The following is a 23,944-nucleotide window of genomic DNA, read 5'->3' on the forward strand; positions in this document are numbered from 1 at the left end:
GAGAGAGAGGGAGGAAGGAGTCAGAAGGAGAGTATAATTTTAGAGAATGGGGCAAGTCTAGGTGAGGTGCTATTCAGCATGCAGGGCACAGAGCCGCAAGAAGGCAGCAAGAGTTGGTGAGAGCCACGGACTGATCAAAGAGGGATAAAGAAAGAGAAGAATGCAAAGAAATCAATTGTTGTTGCCCCACTAATTTGCTTCCAAATCCTCAAACCTAGCAACATTTATAGGTTAAACAGGGTTTTAGAGGCTAGTCTAGAAATGCAACCACCAATTTATAAATAATAACCCCCCTTCTTTTTTTAAAATTTAATAAATCTTTATTGTTTAGATTATTACAATTGTTTCTCCTTTTTCCCCCCATAGCTCCCCTCCACCCAGTTCCTATCCTCTGCCCTTACCCCCCCCCCCCCTGTCCTCATCCATAGGTATAAGATTTTTGTCCAGTCTCTTCCTGCACCCCCCATACTCCTTTGCCCTGAGAATTGTCAGTCCACTCCCTTTCTATGCCCCTGATTCTATTATATTCACGTTTATTCTGTTCATCAGATTTTTAATCCACTTGATTTTTAGATTCACTTGTTGATACATACTTGTTGTTCATAATTTTTATCTTTACTTTTTTCTTCTTCTTCCTCTTCTTAAAGAATACCTTTCAGCATTTCATATAATGCTGGTTTGGTGGTGGTGAACTCCTTTAGCTTTTTCTTGTCTGTGAAGCTCTTTATCTGACCTTCAATTCTGAATGATAGCTTTGCTGGGTAGAGTAATCTTGGCTGTAGGTTCTTACTATTCATCACTTTGAGTATTTCTTGCCACTCCCTTTTGGCCTGCATAGTTTCTGTTGAGAAATCAGCTGACAGTCGTATGGGTGCTCCCTTGTAGGTAACTAACTGTTTTCTCTTGCTGCTTGTAAGATTCTCTCTTTGTCTTTTGCTATTGGCATTTTAATGATGATGTGTCTTGGTGTGGTCCTCTTTGGGTTCCTTTTGTTTGGGGTTCTGTGTGCTTCCTGGACTTGTAAGTCTATTTCTTTCACCAGGTGGGGGAAGTTTTCAGTCATTGTTTCTTCAAATAGGTTTTCAGTATCTTGCTCTCTCTCTTCTTCTGGCACCCCCGTAATTCAGATGTTGGTACGCTTGAAATTGTCCCAGAGCTTCTTACACTATCTTTAAATTTTTGGATTCTTTTTTCTTTTTGCTTTTCTGGTTGAGTGTTTTTTGTTTCCTCGTATTTCAAATCTTTCACTTGATTCTTGCATTCCTCTAGTCTGCTATTGGGTCTCTGTATAATATTTTTTATTTCAGTTAGTGTATGTTTAATTTCTAATTGGTCCTTTTTCATATCCTCGAGGGTCTCGCTAAATTTATTGGCCTTTTCTAGGAAATTCTTGAAAAACCTTATAACTGCGGTTTTGAACTCTATATCCAGTCATTTGTTTTCCTCCATTTCTTTTGTTTGTGATCTGTTTGTCTCCGCATTTTCGCTGCTTCCCTGAGTCGGTAGGGTAGCTTTGTGTGCTAGGTGTCCTATATGGGCCAGTGGGTCGGCCTCCCCAGTTACCTGAGGTGGACACTCTTGGTGCACCCCTTGGTGGACTGTGTGTACAGCCTTGTTGTAGTTAAGTCTTGATTGTTGTTGGCATCACTGGGAAGAATTGACATCCAGGCCAGTTGGCTGTGAGGATCAGCTGTGTCTACGCCAGGAGAACTTCTGTGCTGGAGACAGCCTTATGAGACAAGACTTGCAAAATTGCAAAAGCCTCTGTGCTCAGCTTGGTTGGGGTGGAGTCTCAGGGCTGAGCAGACAGTCTTGGCTTCCCATCAACCCTGCCCTATGAGGCCCCTGGGTCTCAGTGTTCCTCGGTAATTGCTGCAAGCACCTCTGAGAGAAAGCCGCCCTTGAGTTTCGCCCGCTGCCAGTCTAGTTTCTTCCCCAATGAATCTGGATTCCCAGATTCTCGCCCGGAACTAGAGTTCAGTGCAGCCGGGAGCTTCCGGTTCCCTCCAGCTAGAGAAAGCCAGAGGCACACTCAGCAGTCATTCCTCTCTGTGGGTACTTGTGCGCGCGCACCTCCAGACCTCTGCCTTTCGCGGCTCCCCTGAGTTTCCGCCTGACAGTCCAGATTCCCCCCATAAGAGCCTGGGTCCCCAGAGGCTCACCTGGAACTGAGGTTCAGTGCAGGCAGAACTGGGGTTTAGTGCAGTCTGGAGCTTCCGACTCCCTCCTGCTAGGTAAAGCCAGCGGCAACCTTAGCAGTCAGTCCTCTCTGCGTGCACTTGCCTCCAGACCCCTGCCCTCCGTGGCTCCCCCGAGTCTCTGTGTGCCTTTCTCTCTACCTGACAGTCCAGACTCCCCCCGTATGAGCCTGGGTCCACAGGGTCTCGCCTGGAACTGGGGTTCAGTGCAGTCGGAACTGGGGTTCAGTGCAGTCGGGAGCTTCCTTCTCCCTCCCGCCAGAGAAAGCCAGCCAGGCACTCAGCCGCCCTTCCTCTCTACGTGCGTGTCTCCGTACCTCAGGCCTTTGCAGCTCCTCTGATTCTCCGTGAGTTTTTCTCTTTCCTTCTAGTTGTAGAATTTCCACTCAGCCAGCTTTCCTGTGGTTCTGGATGATGTCCGTTCTGTCTTTTAGTTGTGGTTTTGAAATTGTTGTGCAAGGCAGCAGTTTAGGTGCTCACCTATGCCGCCATCATGGTTTCTCCCTCATAACCCCCCTTCTTAAAAACATCAACAGTTCTTACTGCTATAGAGTAAAGACCCACCTAGACCTGGCCCCCTCCTCTTCTACATACTCCATTTTTGGGTCACACTTGAGAGTTCATAGTTCCTCCTAAGCTCACCAGTCACCCAAAAGACTCACTTAAATGACACCCCTTTTGGAAAATATTCTAAAGTCTATCTAGAATAAAGCATTCCTTTTTATAAGGTAAATTTTTATCTTCATTACCTTTTATTTGTTTGGCTAAATAAAATGGCATGTTTATAAAATTTCTGCTTGCTTCTTAAATTTAATTCTAAACAAGTTTTTTGAAATCAGAACAGTAAGTTAATAATACAGCCCCCCATAATTCTCCTTATGTAGTATTAAATACATGTGTTGAGTATCAAATAAATTTTAAATAAAATATCAAATTCTATGGATAATATTGAATTCTTAAAAAAAGACTTTCAAGAGACTTAGATGAGCATACATAAAATGAAGTTTCTAAGGAAATTAGTATTTTAAGTTTTACAGTGCTTATAATCTAAAATAAGTGAAAGTGATGATAGGGTTCAGCTTTTAAGTTAAATTAGAATTAGCATTGCTCTTTATATAGTGATAGTTTATTAAAATTCATTTACTACTCAAATGTGGGGTCCCTATTTCCTTTAAACAGGTAATACAATTACATTTTCTTTAATATTAATTTTGCTTCCTCCTTGGAAGGAAACCTGCTTATCTGTAAATTATATTTAAATCTAATTATCATGTCAATTTGCAGATGGCTTAATAAAGAAAAACAATCACATGCCAAATTTAATATGACTCTTTGGGGCCTTTTGTATTTTCAGTTAAGAAATTTCACTTCCATACTTAAGAAAAATCGAGAGAAAAAAATGTATTGGAAAATATTTTATTATTAATAGTTATAACGGAAGACTGAAATAAAGATGACTGATTGGTTTTCTAGTGGGGAAACCACCCCCCAAGATGAGATGCTAAAATCAAAACCAGAGTTTAAAAGCTCTCAAAATCAAGAAGATGGACAGCAAAAAATGGAAAATCAGATAAAATATAGAAGTTAAATTAGGCTTTTAAGTTGCATAACAAGTTCTTTATCTTTGAATTTTTTTTAGCAGGAAGTTGATAAATCCTCTAGGCTTCCACAATAACTGTGTGTATTATGACTATTACTATTATTGTAAAAGCCTCCATAATGGTCTGCTTCTGTACTTGTCCCACTCTAGCTAAAATGACCTTGTGTCTGATCATGTGACAACTCTGGTCTGAATCCTCTATTGGCTTCCCATTTTACATGGAGTAAAAGTCATAGTATGGCCTATAATGCCCTACATGACATCCACACCATTCATAAAATCCCCCACCCCCTTGCCCATTAACTACCTGACTTCATCTACCATTCTTTCCCTTGCTCACACTGCCCTAGCCATACTGGCCTCCTTGTTTTTCATTACATTTAACAATTAGACTCCTGCCTTGGGCCTTTGTACCTATTATTTCCTCCTCTTGGAACACTCTTCTTTGGGTCTCTATTCACATGTCATTTGACTCCCTGTATAAAATAACTTTAGCTGCCTGTCCCCCCAGTATTCCTTTACCTTTTACCTAGTTTTATTTTTTCTCCACTGCAATTACCACTATCCAACATTTGATATACTAATGTGTTTTGTTACTTTTAGTATCTCTTTTTCTACTAGAATGTAAGTTCCATGGAGGCAAGGACTTTTTATTCAGCGTTGTATCCTGGGTGCCTGGTACAAAGTTCTATAAATACTTGTCAAATGAATGAACATTCTGTTTAAGTGTAGCTCACATCCAAAAGATTTTGGATCCTGAGACGCTGTGTAGTTACTAATGTTTGGAACATTGTAAGTACTGAACAAAAAAATTTTTTTCAATTACACATGACATACAATATTATATTAGTTTCAGGTGTACTGATTTAGACATTCATATAACTTGTGAAGTGATCATCCCGATAAGTCTAGTACCTGACACCATACATAGTTGTTACAATACTAGTGGCCCGGTGTGCACATTAAAAGGGAATTAATTAGAGGAAATATTTTAATATTGCTATTTGCCCTTTCTCTATAATAAAAGTGTCAGAGATGAAAGAAAATTAGTAAAATGTATATGAAAATCTCCGTCCTGTCAGAGCCTGGGGCACGCCGCAGGACCTAGAGTCAAGTCCCTGCCCACCGGCAGCCATCGCCGTTGGCCACGCCCCAGCCTAGTGACGCCCTGAGACCCTGCCCAGCCCTGAGGCCCCACCCTGAGGCCCCGCCCCGCACATTCTACAAACCCGCCCGGGCTCCACACAGCGGCTTTTGCATATATAATGGCCTGTTCTGGAGCAGCTTAACCAACTGCAGCTCCAGTCAGACTGCTCCAAAACCGCCCAAGCAAAGGAGGAGAAAACTAGCCCTTGCTGTAGCTCCTGCTGGGGGACACACAGTACACAAGGGTACACCAAGAGTGTCCACCTCAAGTAACTGGGAGGCTGACCCGTTGAACCAATAGGACACCTAGTACACAAAACTACCCTACCAACTTAGGGAAGCAGAGAATATGAGAAGGCAAGGAAACAGATCACAAACCAAAGATATGGAGGAGAACAAGCGACTGGACATAGAGTTCAAAACCACGGTTATAAGGTTTTTCAAGAATTTCATGGAAAAGGCCGATAAATTCAATGAGGACCAACTAGAAATTAAACATACACTGACTGAGATAAAAAATATTATACAGAGACCCAAAAGCAGACTAGAGGATTGCAAGAATCAACTCAAAGATTTGGAATACAAAGAGGCCAAGGACACTCTTCCAGAGAAGCATGAAGAGAAGAGAATTCAGAAAGTTGAAGATAGTGTAAGAAGCCTCTGGGACAACTTCAAGCGAACCAACATCAGAATTATGGGGGTACCAGAAGAAGAGAGAGAGCAAGATGCTGAAAACCTATTTGAAGAAATAATGAACGAAAACTTCCCCCACCTGATGAAAGAAATAGACTTACAAGTCCAGGAAGCACACAGAACCCCAAACAAAAGGAATCCAAAGAGGACCACACCAAGACACATCATAATTAAAATGCCAAGAGCAAAAGACAAAGAGAGAATCTTACAAGCAGCAAGAGAAAAACAGTTAGTTACCTACAAGGGAGCTCCCATACGATTATCAGCTAATTTCTCAACAGAAACCATGCAGGCCAGACGGGAGTGGCAAGAAATATTCAAAGTGATGAATAGCAGGAACCTACAACCAAGACTACTCTACCCAGCAAAGTTATCATTCAGAATGGAAGGGTAGATAAAGAGCTTCACAGATAAGAAAAAGCTAAAGGAGTTCATCACCACCAAACCAGCATTATATGAAATGCTGAAAGGTATTCTTTAAAAAGAGGAAAAAGAAGAAGAAAGATAAAAATTATGAACAACAAATACGTATCTATCAACAAGTGAATCTAAAAGTCAAGTGAATTAAAAATCTGAGGAACAGAATAAACTGGTGAACTTAATAGAATCAGGCATAGAATGGGAGTGGATTGATAATTCTCAGGGGGAAAGGGGTATCTGTGTGGGGAGTATGGGAAGAGACTGGACAAAAATCATACACCTATGGATAAGGACAGCGGGGGGGGGGGGGGGGGGGTAAGGGAAGAGGGGGGTGGTAGGAACTGGGTGGTGGGGAGATATGTGGGGAAAAAGGAGAAACAATTGTAATCTGAACAATAAAGATTCATTAAAAAAAAAAAAAAAGTCCCTGCCCACCACCCACACACACTTCGAAAATGCAGGAGACCCAGACCTGGCTGGCCCCACCCCCGTCAAGCCCCTGGGGGGGGGGGGGTTGGTGCAGTCTCAGGTTCCCCGGCCCGGCGCCAGGTGGGGGTCGCAGTCTCAGGTCCCCCGTCAAGCCCCGCCGGGTGGGGGGGCACAGCTTCAATTCCCCCAGCCCAGTGCTGGGGTGGGGGGTGTAGCTTTAGGTCCCCTGTCAAGCCCTGCCAGGCAGGGGACTCGACCTGAGGTCTCCCGGCCTGGTGCTGGGGCAGGGGGTGCGGCCTGAGTCCCCCCGTCAAGACCCACTGGGTGGGAGGGGTGCAGCCTGAGGTACCCTGGCCCGGTGCTGGGGTGGGGTCACGGCCTGAGGTGTCCTGGCCCGGTGCTGAGGCGGGGTGTGTGGCCTAAGGTCCCTCATCAAGTCCTGCCAGGCGGGGGGCACGGCCTGAGGTCCCCCATCAAGCCCCACTGGGTGAGGGGCGCAGCCTGAGGTCCCCCGTCAGGCCCAGGGCCCCCCCTTCCCCCCTCCACCGCAGCGTCATGTCCCTAGCCAGGGATGCAGGCAGGCAGCTTCACCTCAGCGCTGGGCGGGGACGCATGCAAGTAGCGTGATGTTAGCGCTGGGGACAAAGTCCCTGCCCCCGTCCCTGCCCACAGACTAGTAGTGACTGGGACACTGTAATGGACAAATTAGCATATTACCTCTTTATATGTATAGAAGATTATTGACTATATTCCCTATGGTGTACTTTTCATTCTGAGCCTATTTGTATAGCTGTCAATTTGTACTTCCTAATCTTACCTTTTTTACCTCCAACCCATTATCTGGTGACAAACTATTTATTCTCTGTTTCTATCAGTTGAACAAATGTTTTTGAATTAGGAAGATAAAGAGAGTAAAATCTTACATTGAAAAATTCATAAAAATGAGAAAGGTAAAAGTATATATCCACAGAATTATATTGTGGCACATACCTGTTTGAATTCGGAATCCTTTCCCACCATAACTTGAAGACTATAAATAATTGGATCACCTTTCATTGGCTGTAAACACTCCCATGTCATTTCACAAATGTGATCATTCACTTTCTCTATTTTGGGGGCTGTAGAGAGCAAAAAATAAAAATAAAAATCTGCCTCTACTTAATTTTTACTTGGAACATTACACAGACACTTGTCTTAATCAAAATCAATAAAACTGTAAAACTTAATTACTAACTTGAAATAAACATCAGTGGATTTTTGAAATTTGCAGAGAAATGGTCAATAGTTCACTCTTATTATCTTCAGGTCATAAACTCTACAGATGCTACAATGGCTAGATTGACTTAAAGATCTGTCAAGGTAAGCACTATTTTATTGCGTTAAAAAGCCAATAGAAGGGTAAATGGCAGTTAAAAAAAAAACTATGGTATTTTTAAGAGCATAACTAGAACATGAAATTTATAATTTAATCTAAGAGGATGAGATGAAAACTACCCCTAGTTCTTCAACCACATATGACTGTTTCACTCAATAGTCGGGTACAAAGGGGTCAAAATCAGCAATCTTATTAAGGCTAAGAGACACTAAACTGGATGAGAGAACAGAAAAATGACTCAGTGGAACTCTGTCAACATTATTAGAAACACTATTCAAGAACAGACCTATTAATTATGGATCTGCTCAACAAATGGTATATTCAAGTACATGACTGAGGACACTGTATTAGAAGTCTTTGTGATTTGTCCTCAGAGTGTGAGGAAATTCAGTATTTTTGGCTAAATGCACAAAGTACAATCTTGCTGCAGTCACTTTAAAATAAGAACCCCTCTGAAATTGATTTTAAAGATATATGTATATACAAATGTGTGTGTGTGTAAATTTGATTTAAAGATTCAAATCAACTAAGAATTTATGTTTTGCTTAACAAACAACCCGGCTCTCTCCCTAAAATAGAAATGAATGAAATAACAATGACAATGCAACCACAATTTGTGATTTTTTCCCCCCTTTAAGTAATAAGAGCAGAAACAGCTAATGGCCTTATTAGAAAACCAGCCTATCTACTATTCACTTTAGTATTTTTTAAAAATATATGTTTTCATTGATTTTTAGAGAGAGAGGTAAGGAGAGGGAGAGGAGAGGGAGAGACAGAGACAGAAAGAAAGACAGAGAGAGAGAGAGAAAACCATTGGTATGAGAAAGAAACATCAATCGGTTGCCTCGTGCATGCAACCCAACTTGGGACCTAACCTGCAACCTGAGCACATGCTCTGACCAGGAATAAAACAAGTGACCTTTCAGTGCATGGGATGATGCTCAGTCAACTGAGCCACACTGGCCAGGGCTCAATTTAGTATTTTTATGTTCGATTAATTTAAATGTTGGACATATACTGGATGATAAATTTTAATAACAGTACATAAAGCACTTGACGAAAATGCATTTAAAAATCATTTGTTATTGAAGAAAATAACTTGAAGATGTATAACTTACCTTTCAAGGCAGCTGGAATAGATTTTGTAGTAGTGAAAATATATTCTTGGGAGAGAGGACCTTCCCCTGCTTCATTACAAGCTTGAATACAGAATTTATAGGATGTAGACTCATTAAGTCTTTGTACTTTGTATGTATGACATGGACCTCTGTATAAGGATACAAACCTAAAATGGAAAGGAGTCATTAAAAATAATCCTTGAGCCCTAACCGGTTTGGCTCAGTGGATAGAGCGTTGGCCTGCGGACTCAAGGGTCCCAGGTTCGATTCTGGTTAAGGGCATGTACCTTGGTTGCGGGCACATCCCCAGTAGGGGGTGTGCAGGAGGCAGCTGATCGGTGTTTCTCTCTCATCGATGTTTCTAACTCTCTATCCCTCTCTCTTCCTCTCTGTAAAAAATCAATAAAATATTTAAAAAAAATCCTTGACTACATTATGTTTATAAAATACTAATTGGGACATAATTTGGGAATAATAACTTATTCCTAGAATTTAATGCCAGGATTGGTTTGTCACTCCAGATAAATAATGTGCTTTTTCATCAGATGATAATTACAGAACAGATAATTTTTGAATTTGGCATAATTTTCTGAAAAATTATTGTTAAATTTCATATCCAACCATGGTAACTATTTCTGTTCAGGATTCTTGATTGCTGTGTTTTGATGTACACATTTTTAAAGGTACTCAGAACACCACAATTTTCATTATAAATTATTTCTAATTAGAGTCATAGGCATACAATTTATCACATAAAAAAAGGTAACTCTCAATTTCCAGGCATAATTTTAGTTGATTTGGTGATGTTTTCTAGAGATTTATATAGCAGTATAAGAGAATATATAATTTCCCATGAATTATCCACTCAAACTGTTTGATGGTAAGTTTTAACATCATATGTTACCTATTAAGTTGAAAGTTCCCCAATATTTTTGACTAACTGTTGTTCAGCTTTTTGGAAGTTGGAGAATAAATAATGAATGCTCATACGGTTCTCTCTCTATATATATATTGTTAATCCTCAACCAAGAATATTTTCTCCACTGATTTTTACAAAAAGTGGAAGGGAGGGAAAGAGAAAGGAAGATCAATGTGAGACACACAAAGATTGGTTGCCTCCCCACCTGCCTCAACTGACCTGGGGATTAAAACCTGCAACCCAGGTACATGCCCTTGATAGGAATCAAACTGTGACCATTTGGTGCATGGGCCAACACTCTAAACCAATCAATCATTTACTGTAAAAATTACCTTTTGCTGGAAATAAGCATTCAAGACCTAGCAAAGATTAAGTTTCTTTTACCGGCATGAAGAGAGTAAAAGGGTTAGAGCAGTGATTTTCAACTAGTATCCCGTAAAAATTTTTAAGATGTGCAATATCTGACTATTTAGTCAGAGTCACTAACCTCTTTTCCCTTATGCTGTCAAATAACAAAATTGACAACAGCCAACACAACAGGCATCCAGTGTGAATGAATCAAAATTATACCTATTTTTTTTGTCAGACTGGCAAAAAATATAACTTTTTTTTTTCATGTGCCACAGAATTTTAGGAATTAGTTTATGTGCGCCATGAGATGGAAAAGGTGAAAATCACTGGGTTAGATAAGTGAGCCATAGAATAGACCACTTAATTTTTTCTCTTTTGACATCCCACTCACAAGTTAAAAACAGAAAATCGTCGTTTCCTCTAATGCTTCAAAAACAGCACACTTCAAAATCCTTATGCAAATTCTCTTTGAAAATTTATTTTATTTACTTCTATTGTTTATAAAAATATATTCAAGACCCAAGAAACTACATAAAGAAGGAATTTAAAACACCAACCTTCCATTCTTATCCTCCATCTGAAGGTGGTACTGAATAGAATCTGTTGACAGTATCTTTGGGGTTCCTTCTCCCCATTTCAGCTTAAGGTTCTGGTGGCTGAAGGCAACACATTCCAGACGAGGTGGATCAGGAGGGAGGGGCTTAGTTTTTAACTTTATCATGTGGCTGAAAGGACCAGCTCCCAGGCTATTCAAGGCTTGAATTCGTATTCTAAGTGCCATATAAAAAAGAAAAGTTTAGTTTATGATTATTCTATTTAAAGTGTCTCTCTGGTCTTGGCAAAAATTAACATAGTTTTTATAGTATACCTGTATGTTGTATCTGGTTGCAAATTGTCTAGAATATAGCTTGTAACCTTTCCTACTGTCAAGGGCTGTTTATCTCCAAAGTCTATGCTGTAGGCGAGGATTTCTGAACCATGGTCACAAGGCTTTTCCCAGTTTATTGCAAGGCATGTAGAAGGTGAATAATCGGGATTTTCTATATCTTCATCACTTATTTCTTGAAGACAAGTCACAATAGCAGGAACTGATGGTGGAGTCACACAGGCTACTACTTCACTGAAAGGACCTGCCCCCACAATACTCAGAGCCTACAAAGAACAGAGCCCATGGTTAACAGAGATTTGGCCATGAGAATGCTCACAAACCGTAAAGAGAGTAAGTGAAAGGCCCTCATTGCCTTTACCTGGACTCTGCAATAATAGGTAGTTGCTGGTGAAAGTCCTTTTAATTCATAACTGAGACTGGGCCCACAGTAACATATCTGCATACTTCCTTCAACTCCTCCCCACTCCAATCGGTATTCAGTGACATCAGTTCCATTACTCAAAGGGACCTTTGAATTAAGAAAAGGATAAAGGTCTTAAGTTTCAATACTGATTAAACAGCTTTTGGGCAAAAATGTTCTTTACCCAAACATATAAAAAATTGGACTGCTTTTGAATTTCTTTAACCCTTTGCACTCGCTTGCTTTTTTCTCGATTCCTGCTACCGATGCTAACCGTGTCGAGTCACACTTGACATCCGAGTGCAAAAGGTTAAAACGTTAAGCAGAATTAAGACTACTCAATATTACATTTTTATTTATTAAGGCCACCTGAATTTAAGATTAGTAAAAAAATATATAACTTTGTTTTCAATTAGAAATATGATTGAATCACTTTATAAAGAGTACTTTAAGGTAAATATACTTCTAAATAATTCTATTAAGTAACAAAATGATAGATCATATAAGGATATTTTCTTTGTTAAATTTCAAAGGAAACTGAAAATGTAATTGTCATTATTACACACAATAAATAAACTGGAGATAATGAGAAATAGTATTATTCTAATTTCCATGTTTGTTCTGAACATTAAGCTAGTCAGTGGCTAAATATCTCATTACTGAGACAAAACCTTAGATAAAACACAAAGCACATCATGAATAAGAATCTAAATATCTGCAATGCAAATATACCTTACTTAAATGCTTCAAAGAGGAAAAAACCTCACTTTTTACCATGTGAATTTAAGGAGACTTACTTTTTGTATAACTTATATGAGGATATAAACAGTATCTTTATTATTTTATATAAACTATTCTAATTGACTAAGAAAGTAGATATAAGTCAGTGGAAATGACAATACCTCCCAATTCACTTGTGCGCAAGTTGCAGATCTGCATGTCACTTGAGGGGGCTTGCATTGATCTGGTGGTCCAGGGGCTGTAGTAATATCACATTTTTCTGAAAATGGTCCAAACTAGAAAAACAAATGTAACCACCATTTCCATTTTCACCTACTGAGTGCATAGCTCTCTATAAAAACTCACAAATAAGTGCATAATCCCTCTCCTTCAAGACTAATTGGTCATAATATAAGTCTAAAAGCATTCACAGAAAGTAAAAAGATTTAATGATCATAGAAGTGAATATGTGGGGTATTTTAAAGTTTCATTTACTATATTTTCTTCTCCTGTCCCTTATTCCTTCATGAACTGTTTTTTGTAAGAGGGGCATAGCATTAGGGAATTAGGTAGGTGGGATCAGTCAGAAAAAATTGTGAGGAGTGAAGAAACAGATATCAATTAACAGCATAAGAGATGGTAGGCATAAATTCTATCTTAAAATTTACAATAATTTTAGAAGGGTCTAACAGGTATATTCTTCGAAAAATACAGAAAGCAAGTATTTACTTAAGATGATTTAGACAAATTATTACAAACCTAAAAATACAGATTAAGGATACTAGTATTAAAGTTGTGATCCCAAAATACTGCAGCCTTGTGGGGCTTTCAAGATGATGACTTATGTACGAACTGCCAACCAAGTATATAAAGTTTACATAAGAAATTTAAAAATAAGGTTATAGCTATTTGGAGAACATATAATATAGCACAGTTCACTGAAACCTTAAATAATAGGGAGGGAAGAAAGCTCAGTTTAATTTTGTGAAATTTTAATTACAGAATAGTTCAAAGAAACAGTGTTATTCAACTGAGGTAAGAAATTACTGCTTTGACCTTAGAGAACCTGCTTTAATGCAGAGAGGTTGTCATAGCTGAGTGGAGTCTGACAAACCTAAGTCTAAGGCTTATTTTTACCACTTCTTAGTTTGTGTAACTGTGGGCAAGATCTGAGTCCCAGCTGCCTTAGTCGTAAAATGAGATATCACCTATATTTTGTTCATTTATGGAGTTGTACAGATATTTAGATATTAGGAAAAATCCTCACAAAACCAGAAATGCTTAAAATGTAAAGTTTTTTTTCCCTTAGGCAAAAAAAGAATCACAATTAGTTGTCAATGGAAAGTAAATGCTGCATATAACCAGCTCAAAAGACAAATACTTTATCTTATGATCTTGTTTCTTCTCCTAAATTTACTAGGAAGTAAACCCCATTAATTAGCACTACCTGAAAGGCAAATTTTAGCTCAGTTCAAGTCTAAAATGTCACAAATTATAAGCGGGATTTGAAAATAATGACGTTCTATAACAATTATATGATTTCACCATCTCTTATTTATCAGTATAGACTTACAGCTATAAATTGTGAAATATGGAGTCACAAATAAGAGTTGCAATTATAAATGTTAGATGAAACACACTGTGATTATAATTCAGTCATCACAGTCTTCCTACCCCCATTTTGTTAGCTGCGTGCAGTCTGAAGCTGTAAGTCTTTCCAGGAAGAAGATTGCTCACTGTACATTCTATTTCAGAACCTTGGTAAACTTCTTTGGGTTCATCTTTTTCTACAGAAGACATTTCCACACTATAGCAGGAAATGGGAGATCCACCATCAACCAGAGGGGGTCCTAAAGGTGGAAAGATTTGTGCAACTTAACAAGAGAAATATACTCAGTATTAACTTAATTATAATTTGTTACCAAAATGGAAATTACCCCATCGTAATTGTATTTCTTTTGCTTTGGGTCTACCCTGTAATCTGGGAGGGAGGCATGGGCCAGGAGGCACAGCTGGAGTCTGCACAAGTAAAGTTTCAGATACCTGCCAAAACAAAAGCAAAAACAAAACAAAAATGCCCCAAACTAAATAGTGAGATTGCTTTGGTTAAAGAAAAATAATATAAACATAAAGATTGTACCAAATTTGAAATTATACTTGACTATTGACTGAAAATAAAGTTCTGAATAAAATCAAACCTTATAAAATCAAGAGCAAGTAATTAAAACTAAAATTTTATATACACAAATAAAGACACTGAATACTATATACAAAATAAGTTACCAAAACAAAAAGAAAAGCTCTTTCTTTTCTTTTTTTTCATAAATAAAAAACAAAACAAAACAAAAAAGAGAAAAAGAAAACACGAAAAAAAACAAACACATAAATAAAAACCAAAAAACCCTTACATCCAACACAACCTAATGGACATTGTTTTTGACCCTGTCCAACGGAACCGCAAATCTCTTCTTAAGGAAGGATGTTTTAACATTCTGTGAATGCAATTTACCATGTTTTCAGGAGATTTAGACTATTTTGGCCATTCTACTGCATACTGTATTTTTCACCTATTTATTAATTTAAAAAAGCGATTTTCTTCTTCCTTTCCACCTAAAAATAATTTAAAAAATTAGATAAGTTTTTCCAAGTATCTGTCATCTTTCCAGGTGTTTGGTATTATTTTTAGCTTCTATGCCATTTTTTAAAAAGAAGTCTTTCAGTTTTATTTTAAAAGACATTTTCTTAAAAACACTGACACAAACCCAGTGCCATATATGCCTTATTTGCACTGTATTAAGGGTTACCCTTAACTTTCTTTCCAAAAATAAAAAAAATATTTGGTCATCACCTTATTCAGAAATGTATCCTATATAAGAATGCTATGTTATATTAGAAAAATAGCTTTTTTTTGGGGGGGGGGGGAGCAGGGAGTAGGAGGTGTTTTTTTTTTATCTAGGAAGATTTTCTCATTAGAGAAAATGAAGCAACTGTATCCCAAATCAGTTGGGCAGGACTTGCATGCAGTTTCAGAATACTTGCATTTTCAACAATTCATTTTTTAAAAGTACTTTTACTACATTAAATTCCATTTGAAATATAGTAACAATTATGAATGCTCTAAGAAACCACTCTTGGTTAAATTCATTAAAAAGAAAAAAATTACTCCCATTAAAAAACATACTTTTGAATACTGGCCATTGTGGCTCAGTTGGTTGAGTGTCATTCCATACATGGGAAGGTTTCAGGTTTGATTCCTAGACAGGGCATATACCTAGGTTGCAGGATTGATCCCCAGTTGGGGCGCATATGGGAGGCAACCAATTAGTTTATCTCTCTCACATTGATGTTTCCCTTTCCTTCTCTTCCTCCCTCTCTAAAATAAATTAAACAAACAAAAATCCTTGTACTTTTCCAGAACATTACATATGTCTCATATATAGTCAATGGTACATTTTAAAGTTCATTTTGGCTATTGGGTCTCTAATAATAAAAACAAATACCACAAATAAGTAAATATTATAACATTTATTTAATAAATATTAAACAGTAAATGACATTTTATGGTTTATCCTGGTAATTTATGGAGCAATAAATCAGTTTATCATTATTTTATTTCTATTTGTTATGTATGGTTATTGAGCAACATACTAAATTTTATCTTTTTTAAAAAATATATTTTTATTGATTTCAGAGAGGAAGGAAGAGGGAAAGAGAGATAGAACATCAATGATGTGAGAGAATCATTGATTGGCTACCTCCTGCATTCCCCCTATTGGGGATCAAGCCTGCAACCCCAGCATGTGCCTTTGACTGGAATCGGACCTGGGACCCTCCAGTCCACAGGCTGAAGTGCTATCCACTGAGCCAAATTGGCTAGGGCATAAAATTTATCTTTATAAAATTTTCTGCAATGTTTTCATATATTTGTTTTTCCAAAGTTAAACACCAAGCAGAAAACAGATATTCACTGAATACAGAATAGTCTGGCCACTATAAAATTAACTATCTGGTGACAGAAATTACTCTTATACATGTATAAATACATTTTAATATTTGAAGTATCATCTGGTAATCTCATTTAATTTGACCAAACTTGAAAAAAAAATCTCTCTATAAATATTACCGCACTCTGTCCTCCATCACTGATGCAGTAAACTCGTAAACGATAGAAACAGCCTGGACTCAGTCGATCACAAAGATGTTCCCTAGTAGCTCCACTGTATATCATATCCCATTTGTTTCCTGTAAGGTGAAGAATTATGTTCAATCAGCTCCAAGGTAATGTTTAACGTTTTGGTATCATGGACACGGCAGGTATCCTAGCTTCACTAAATAAGTGTTTATGTAATTTGTCAGAAACAATTTAAGCTTGTTGCGAGTTTCCTGGAAATGATCTAATTTTCTTTATGTGTGTAGCTTCCTAGACAAATTTTGCATGGCTTTGTTGAAGGGAAATATCTCTGTAACTCTGTACAGACTTTGGCTGAGATTGATAATTTGCTTTTCATTAAGCATTTTAAATGTGTTTACTGGTCCAGTAATAACATCATAACACACAAAGTTATAACATTATGCCACAGGAAGTTTAGTCTTAATTAAAAGACATCCTTATTTTTTTGCAGGCAATAGGTCATTTCAAGAAATAAAGATTGTTAAATGTGTCATTCAAGAATAAAGTTCAGTAGGCATAAAATTTCTTATTAAAATTAGTATAATGTAAGGTAACTAAATTTTAGAAGATAAATTCTCTGGTACATCTGGGTATAATCTAACTGAATAAACTAATTTCAGAAGAGTTTAGGTACACTGGACTTGAACAATGCAAACAAACAAAAAAAATGTAAATGAAATCATTTAAGTATACAGCACTCTCACATTTGATTTGCTATATTTCTGGAGATTACAACTTAAAGTGGTTTGTAACATGCAAAATCCTAATTGCTACAAAGGAAAAAAAAATCAAGAGGAAAGAAAAGAGATCATATAGAACTAGAGGTCCGGTGCACAAAATTTGTGCACTTGGGTGGGGAGGGAGTCCCTCAGCCCAGCCTGGGCCCTCTTGCAGTCTGGGAGCCCTTGGGGGATGTCCGCTGTAGTGGTGTCCCACCACCGCTGCATTTGCCAGCTGTGAGCCCAGCTTCTGGCTGAGCGGCGCTCCCCCCAGAGCAAGTGCACTGACCACCAGGGGGCAGCTCGTGCGTTGAACATCTGCCCCCTGGTAGTCAGTGTGCATCATAGCGACCGGTCATTCTGCTGTTCGGCTGATTTGCATATTAGCCTTTTATTATATAGCATGTGAAGTCATGAACAGATGTAGACTGACTGGTATAAATCTATTATGTTTTAATAGTTATTCTTACCATTAGAACCTTCTGCCATCTCCACTATATATTTACTGATGGATGCCCCTCCATTGTCTTTTGGTGGGTCTATCCAAAGAAACAAAAGTAGTATTAGGCAAAGTACATGCAATTTAAAACGACAGAAAATCCTAATAAACATAATATCAAATCTAGGATTGCTTAAAAAGAAATCACCTACAATGTTGTTTTTTTTATTAATATCAGCAACTCATTAATCTATTGTTTTTGCATTAAGTAGTATATAAGCAGGTATTTAATAAATGTTTGTTTTAAATGAATAAGTGATTTTCATTTCTCATGAGAGCTAGGATGTCCTAGGTGACATTAACTATAAGTTCAGCAATCTTCCTTTTACACAGTGCTGCCCCTGCTAATAGTTCTACAGTAGACACCAAATTCTTCGTGTATCAAATCTGAACTTAGTATGTGTGAGTACATATATAGCTGTTCACAAAAAAGATCCTCAAACCATGACTCTCACATTTCCTATTAAACTTGCTCTAGCTAACATATTTACTTAAGTATTTTAAAAATTATCTTACTATTCAAATCATTTTAATCAAATATAGAAGTAAAGACGTACAAATATGCATAAAATCTTACCCCAAGTTATTTTAAAACTGTGTGAATGTATCTTTCCTTTAACTGAAGGCTTTATGGGTACTCCTGGTTTATCAGGGCATGTAGTGAATTCTACTATTTCACTTGGATTACTTTTACCTTCTGAGTTGTAAGCAATAACCTATGATGAGATACAAAAACATAAAATAATGTTTGACACAATGATACTGGCTTAATGAACAAAGTGATGAGAGACATAAAAGCTCAATCAAGTGATAAAAATTTTCACACTGTGATAAACCATTAGGCTTATTTATGTCTTTGATAGGGACTAAGAATATAAAAAGAGTCTTCAGTCCTGGAAGTATTCAGTGTAAATCTAACGTTCTGATACTAAGCAAGAATCATCACAAGAACAAGATAAAATCTGATGATACTTGATGGGCTTTAAGCTTGTTTTTACTTATTCTTTCAATATTCTACAGGGGTGTAATAAGATGTCCACAAATTCTTTGAATATACTTTCCTCAAAAAACAAAGGCTAATTCCTCTTCCCTTTGACTGTACTTAATGGCTTACTTCTAACAAACCAAATGTAAAAAATATGATAGTCTGTGTAGCATCCCTATGGGAAGCTTATGTGGTGAAGAACTGGGAGTAACTGAGAGAGGAATTTAGGGCTCCTGGCAACAACCACTGGAGTGAACTTGGAAGCAATTCCTCCAGCCCCAGTCAAGCCTTCAGATGACTGCAACCCCAGCTGACATCTTGAGAGCAACCTCATAGAGACCCTGCATCAGAAACACCCAACTAAACTGGTCCTGAACTCCTGACCTTAGAGACCATTTGTTTTTTCAAGCTAAGTTGTACAGCAATAGATAGATATAATTCATATCTGGATATTATTATATTTGACTTTAGCAATTTAAATATATTTCTATTTTTACCTATCTCTTCTACTGAACTTAAAGCTCCTCAAGTCCAGTATCAAACTTGATATGATTTTCTCTTTTCCAAATCTGCTCCATTCTCTGTTTTTCCTCATTAGTGAAAAGCACTTGCTCAAGTAAAATATCTAGTAGAATCTTTGATTCTTTGCTCTCTAAATGTACATATCAAATCTATAGTAGTTCCAACCCCCCTCCCTTATCTGTAATTTCACTTACCACAGTTTCACTGACCTGTGGTCAACTGCAGTCTGAAAACATTAAATGGAAAATTCCAGAAATAAACAATTCATAAGTTTTAAATTGTGACTGTTCTGAGGAGCGTGATCAAATCTTGTACTGTCCTACTGCAGCTGGACCAGATCATGAATTATCCATTTGTCCAACACATCCATAATGTATACATACTGCCCACCTGTTAAGTCACTTAGCTGCCCTCTTGGTTATCAGAGTGGGGAGGAGTGAAGAAGAGAGGGGGAGAGAGAGATAATGCACATGTGTCTCACAGCACATTTACCTGACTTTTATTACAGTAAATTGTTATAATGGTTCTATTTTATTATTAGTTATTAATCGCTTATTGTGCCCAATTTATAAGTTAAACTTTATCATAGGAATGTATGTATAGGAAAAAAGTATATATAGGATTGGTACTATTTGCATTTTCAGGCATCCACTGGGGGTCTTGGAATATATCCCCCACAGATAAGGGGGGAGGGAGGACTACTGTATCAGTAAATACTGTCAACTTCCTCTACTTTTCTGTTTTTTACTACTACCACCACCTTAGTCAATGCCTCCTTTATCCTATCTTTTCAGAATGACTACATTATACCACCAACTAGTTTCCAGCTTCCATTCCTTCCCTCAACCCCATTTACTTTCTATACTTCAGCCAGTGGGACTTTATCACTTTTCAGCTTAGAACCTGTCAATGGCTTCTTATCTTACTCAGAATAAAATCTAAATTCGTTATTATGGCCTATGTGATTTTACCCCTGACTACCTCCACTTTAGGACCTTTTGCAGTAGCAATTATTCCCCCTACCAGGAATGTTTTTTCTGATCTTAGCATGCTACCTCCTTCTTTCTATTTGTATATGTTCAAATGTCATTTCTGAGAAGACTTCCTTGACTACCAAGTAATTGCCATGTCATCCTATTTTAGTTAACTTATAACTATCTGATATTTGTTTGCTTATTCATTTCTATTGCCTCCACTAGAATATTAGTTATTTTGATCACTGTTGTATTCCTAGTTTTTAGAACAGTGCTTATCATAGAGTAGATGCTCAATAATTATTGAGTGATTCATAGACAGGAACCATTATGACATGCCATGACACTATAGATGAGGATCTAAATAAATCTACTACCCCAAATAACTCAGGCAGCCTATGAGAACTCAGTAAAATTTAGTCTAATTGCTCAATTTTGCTCAGGTTTCCTTAGTCCTCCCATAGGACTACTCAGATACATTTTTAGGATGTCTCTTCACTCTGCTGCTATACAATTTAGACTACAAAGGGGATCAAAACACTTCCCCAATATGGTATAGAATGTCTACTAAAACCTAATAACTAGAGAAGAACAGGCCCTGGATGGTGTGGCTCAGCTGGTGGAAGTGTCATCCCATATACCCAAAGGTCACGGGTTTAATTCCCGGTCAGGGCACATACCCAGGCTTTGGGTTTGGTCCCCAGTTGGGGTGTGTATCGAAGGCAACCGGCTGATGTTTCTCTCTCTCTCTCTCTCTCTCTCCCCTGCCCACCTTTCTCCCTCTCTAAAATCAATAAGAACATATCCTCAGGTGAAGATTAAAAAAAGAAAAAAAAGAACAGAGTGCCTAAAGACCATATTCACTAATTATGTTTTTAAAGGTATATAATATTTCATCATTGACTCCTTTTACTTCAGTTTGTCATAAATGTATCTATATATATAAAAGCCAAGCGACCGGAATGACTGGTCACTATGACATGCACTGCGGTGGCCAATTGGCCCGATTGGGGCCCCGATCAGCCCCCCTCAACCTCCCACGGCCCCTCCCCCAGGCCGGCCCTGCCCTGATAGGGGCAGGTGGCTGGACCCCACCTGTGCACAAAAGCTATAAGGTTATCTCAGCCCATCCCAATTTTACAAATAATCAACACATTCATTTAGTGCCCGCCATAGAGGGAGCATGGTGCTAAAAATTCTAGGTGTGGTGCACACCTTACCTTAATTAGAATCTTTATGCAAAAGACAGGCAATATGCATATCAAAATAATTATGAAAAAAAAAAGATGACTATGGCTTAAAAATTGATTCAGGAATCCTTTGAAAATATATGGGGCATGAGTGAAAGGGGACTATCGATGAGGATTTAAATAAATCTACTATTGGGTAAGACAAAACAGAAAACCCTGAGTATAAGAGCAAAAGTGAACAGCAAATAGAGAGCTCTGCTCAGGAAAAGATGAGTCATCAATCTGGTAAGGTGGCCTGTTCATGTAAGGAATAAAAAGCAGTACACTTAAAAAACTGAATTGGTCAGAATAAAAAAAAAAAAAACACACCACCACCTATGTCAAACTAAGGAAACTGTTTTTTAGAGGGAAAGCTGTTTCAGAAAGGTTAATGTAGCTATAAAATAGAACTTGGATTAGAAGGCAAGAGACTAGCCTGAAAGCAATATAGAACAGGTTTGGAGATTTAGTATTCTTCAAGACAGAAATGACAGAGGAGAAAGGAAGGCAGACAAGATGAGAAAAAAGGAAGGGAACATGACTATGTACTGTCATAGATGCTTATATATAAGTACATTTGAAGGATGAAAGATCAGAGAAGTTAATAGATCCAGATACTGTTTTGCTTTTCTTCATTCATGAAAAAGCCTAAAAAAAAAAAAAAAGTAACAAGTTGAAGTGAAAGTATCTAAGGCAGTGGTTCTCAACCTTTCTAATGCTGTGACCCTTTAATGCAGTTCCTCATGTTGTGGTGACCCCCAACCATAAAATTATTTTTGTGGCTACTTCATAACTGTAATTTTGCTACTGTTATGAATCGTAATGTAAATATCTGTGTTTTCCGATGGTCTTAGGCGACCCTGCTAGTGGTTCTCAACCTGTGGGTCGCTGCTGTAGAGAACCACTGATCGAAGGACTCTCAGCCCTTAGACTATAAGAAGCCTTGTTACTTGAAAAACTATTTTTCAGGATTTTCAGGAAACAAGGCATCAGCTTTCCAGTGGCTCAGAATCATAGGAACTGGCTACTAGCCTCTGAAGCCTTTTAATTCTTCTTTTCTAAATATGTGGACACCAGGTCTTGGCTCAGCTTCCAGTGAACCATTTGATGAAATTAGCACTGTCTGCTTTATTTTAAGAAATGACTGCTTTCTTATGCTTTAAATCTTGACTTTCATTTTTATTTTATTCTTTAAATTCTTTCATTGTTGTAATTCTGTCTTAGTATTTTGAGTGTCCTAGCATTGTCCTTAGTATCGAATCTAGAACTCTAGCATTGGGAAAACTTGCTTGTTTTAGAATTTTATGTAATTCATGTCCTTATTGTTTCTTTAAAAAAAAACAACATACTATTTAGTCATTACTTCCTGTATTATATTTTTATTGCTTTGCTTAGGATTCTAAGATTTCTAAGTTAAGATTTTGTTTTAATATGTTTCCTTTAAAGAGGAGTCCTCAATGCCATGCCAGAAAAGAAAGACAGACATTGCAGTTATACTTAATGATTTAAAACCCTCTCAGCTGGTATCCAGTACATGGTAGATTCAAAATAAATGTTTGGGCTTCTAAAAAACTTTATACAGTCATCATTTTCTCTTTCCTCACATTTTTTTCCTGGTCTAGATCTGTGGTTCTCAAATTTCAATACGCATCAGGATCAATGGAGGGCTTGCTAAGATACAGATCGTTAGGCTTTACCCCCAGAATTACGACTGAATAAATCTGGGTTGGGGCCAGTGAATTGATTATTTCTAACAATTCCCAAGTGATATTGATAGAATGGTTTGATGATAACACTTTGAGAACTACTGTTCTAGATCTCAGACTTGTATATCCTACAATTTGAGAGTGACTGCCATAGTGAAACAGTTTTGAATATAAATTGGTGATTTGTTTATAGTGAATTAGTAAGGAATTTAACTCCTACTTGTATGTATACATTTTTGTCTCTATGTTGCAATAACACCATGCTGTTACATGGTAGTAGAATTCTAAGAATTTTAATAAATTTACTAAATTATGAAGACATTGACAACTTGCTCAGAAGTTCTGTTGATAATCATTATTGAAGCAAAAATACAATTTAGTATAATCATCAGAGAAAAACCGGAGTATATATACTTCTCAGGTATTTTATAATTCCTACTAAAAGCCCAATGCACGAAGATTCGTGCAAGAATGGGCCTTCTTTCCCCTGGCTGCCGGCATTGCCTTCGCTCCGGCCTGAGCCGCCTTTTCGCTCTGGCCCAGAGCCGCCTTTCTGCCTTCCCACGCTGCCCAGAGGCCTGGAGCGGCTGGGGCGGTGCAGAACACAAGCATCCCACCCCGCTCCCAGCTGCTCGGTGCCTGCGTATGCAAAGTAACCCGCCATCTTTGTTGGGTTAATTTGTATACTCACTCCTGATTGGCTGGTGGGTGTCGTGAAGGTACGGTCAATTTGTATCTTACTCTTTTATTAGTGTAGATAAATATGAAAACTATTTAGAAATTAAAATAATCCAGTGTTACTATAAGTTCTGAAAATGAAGCTAATATATAAAGCAAAGTATAACAGATATAATTATGCCCTGCATAATCAAATTTACCAT

General features: G+C 37.8%; 1 protein-coding gene across 3 annotated transcripts in view; it reads right to left on the reverse strand.

Annotated features, from left to right (window-relative positions):
• The window catches only part of FNDC3A (fibronectin type III domain containing 3A), a 209,224-nt gene that overhangs the window by 7,210 nt on the left and 178,070 nt on the right, over positions 1-23,944 (reverse strand). For all 3 annotated transcript variants that reach the window (XM_054719803.1, XM_054719802.1, XM_008145575.3), the window contains 11 exons: positions 18,225-18,363; positions 17,619-17,687; positions 16,382-16,500; positions 14,196-14,301; positions 13,933-14,108; positions 12,441-12,554; positions 11,497-11,646; positions 11,118-11,401; positions 10,807-11,019; positions 8,980-9,146; positions 7,477-7,604 (listed from right to left, as the gene is read on the reverse strand). In XM_054719803.1, coding sequence (XP_054575778.1) covers positions 7,477-7,604; positions 8,980-9,146; positions 10,807-11,019; positions 11,118-11,401; positions 11,497-11,646; positions 12,441-12,554; positions 13,933-14,108; positions 14,196-14,301; positions 16,382-16,500; positions 17,619-17,687; positions 18,225-18,363 — 1,665 coding nt within the window. The remainder of the gene's footprint in view (positions 1-7,476; positions 7,605-8,979; positions 9,147-10,806; positions 11,020-11,117; positions 11,402-11,496; positions 11,647-12,440; positions 12,555-13,932; positions 14,109-14,195; positions 14,302-16,381; positions 16,501-17,618; positions 17,688-18,224; positions 18,364-23,944) is intronic.

This window comes from Eptesicus fuscus, chromosome 8, assembly GCF_027574615.1.
Source record: "Eptesicus fuscus isolate TK198812 chromosome 8, DD_ASM_mEF_20220401, whole genome shotgun sequence".
In the NCBI taxonomy this organism is placed as follows: domain Eukaryota; kingdom Metazoa; phylum Chordata; class Mammalia; order Chiroptera; family Vespertilionidae; genus Eptesicus; species Eptesicus fuscus.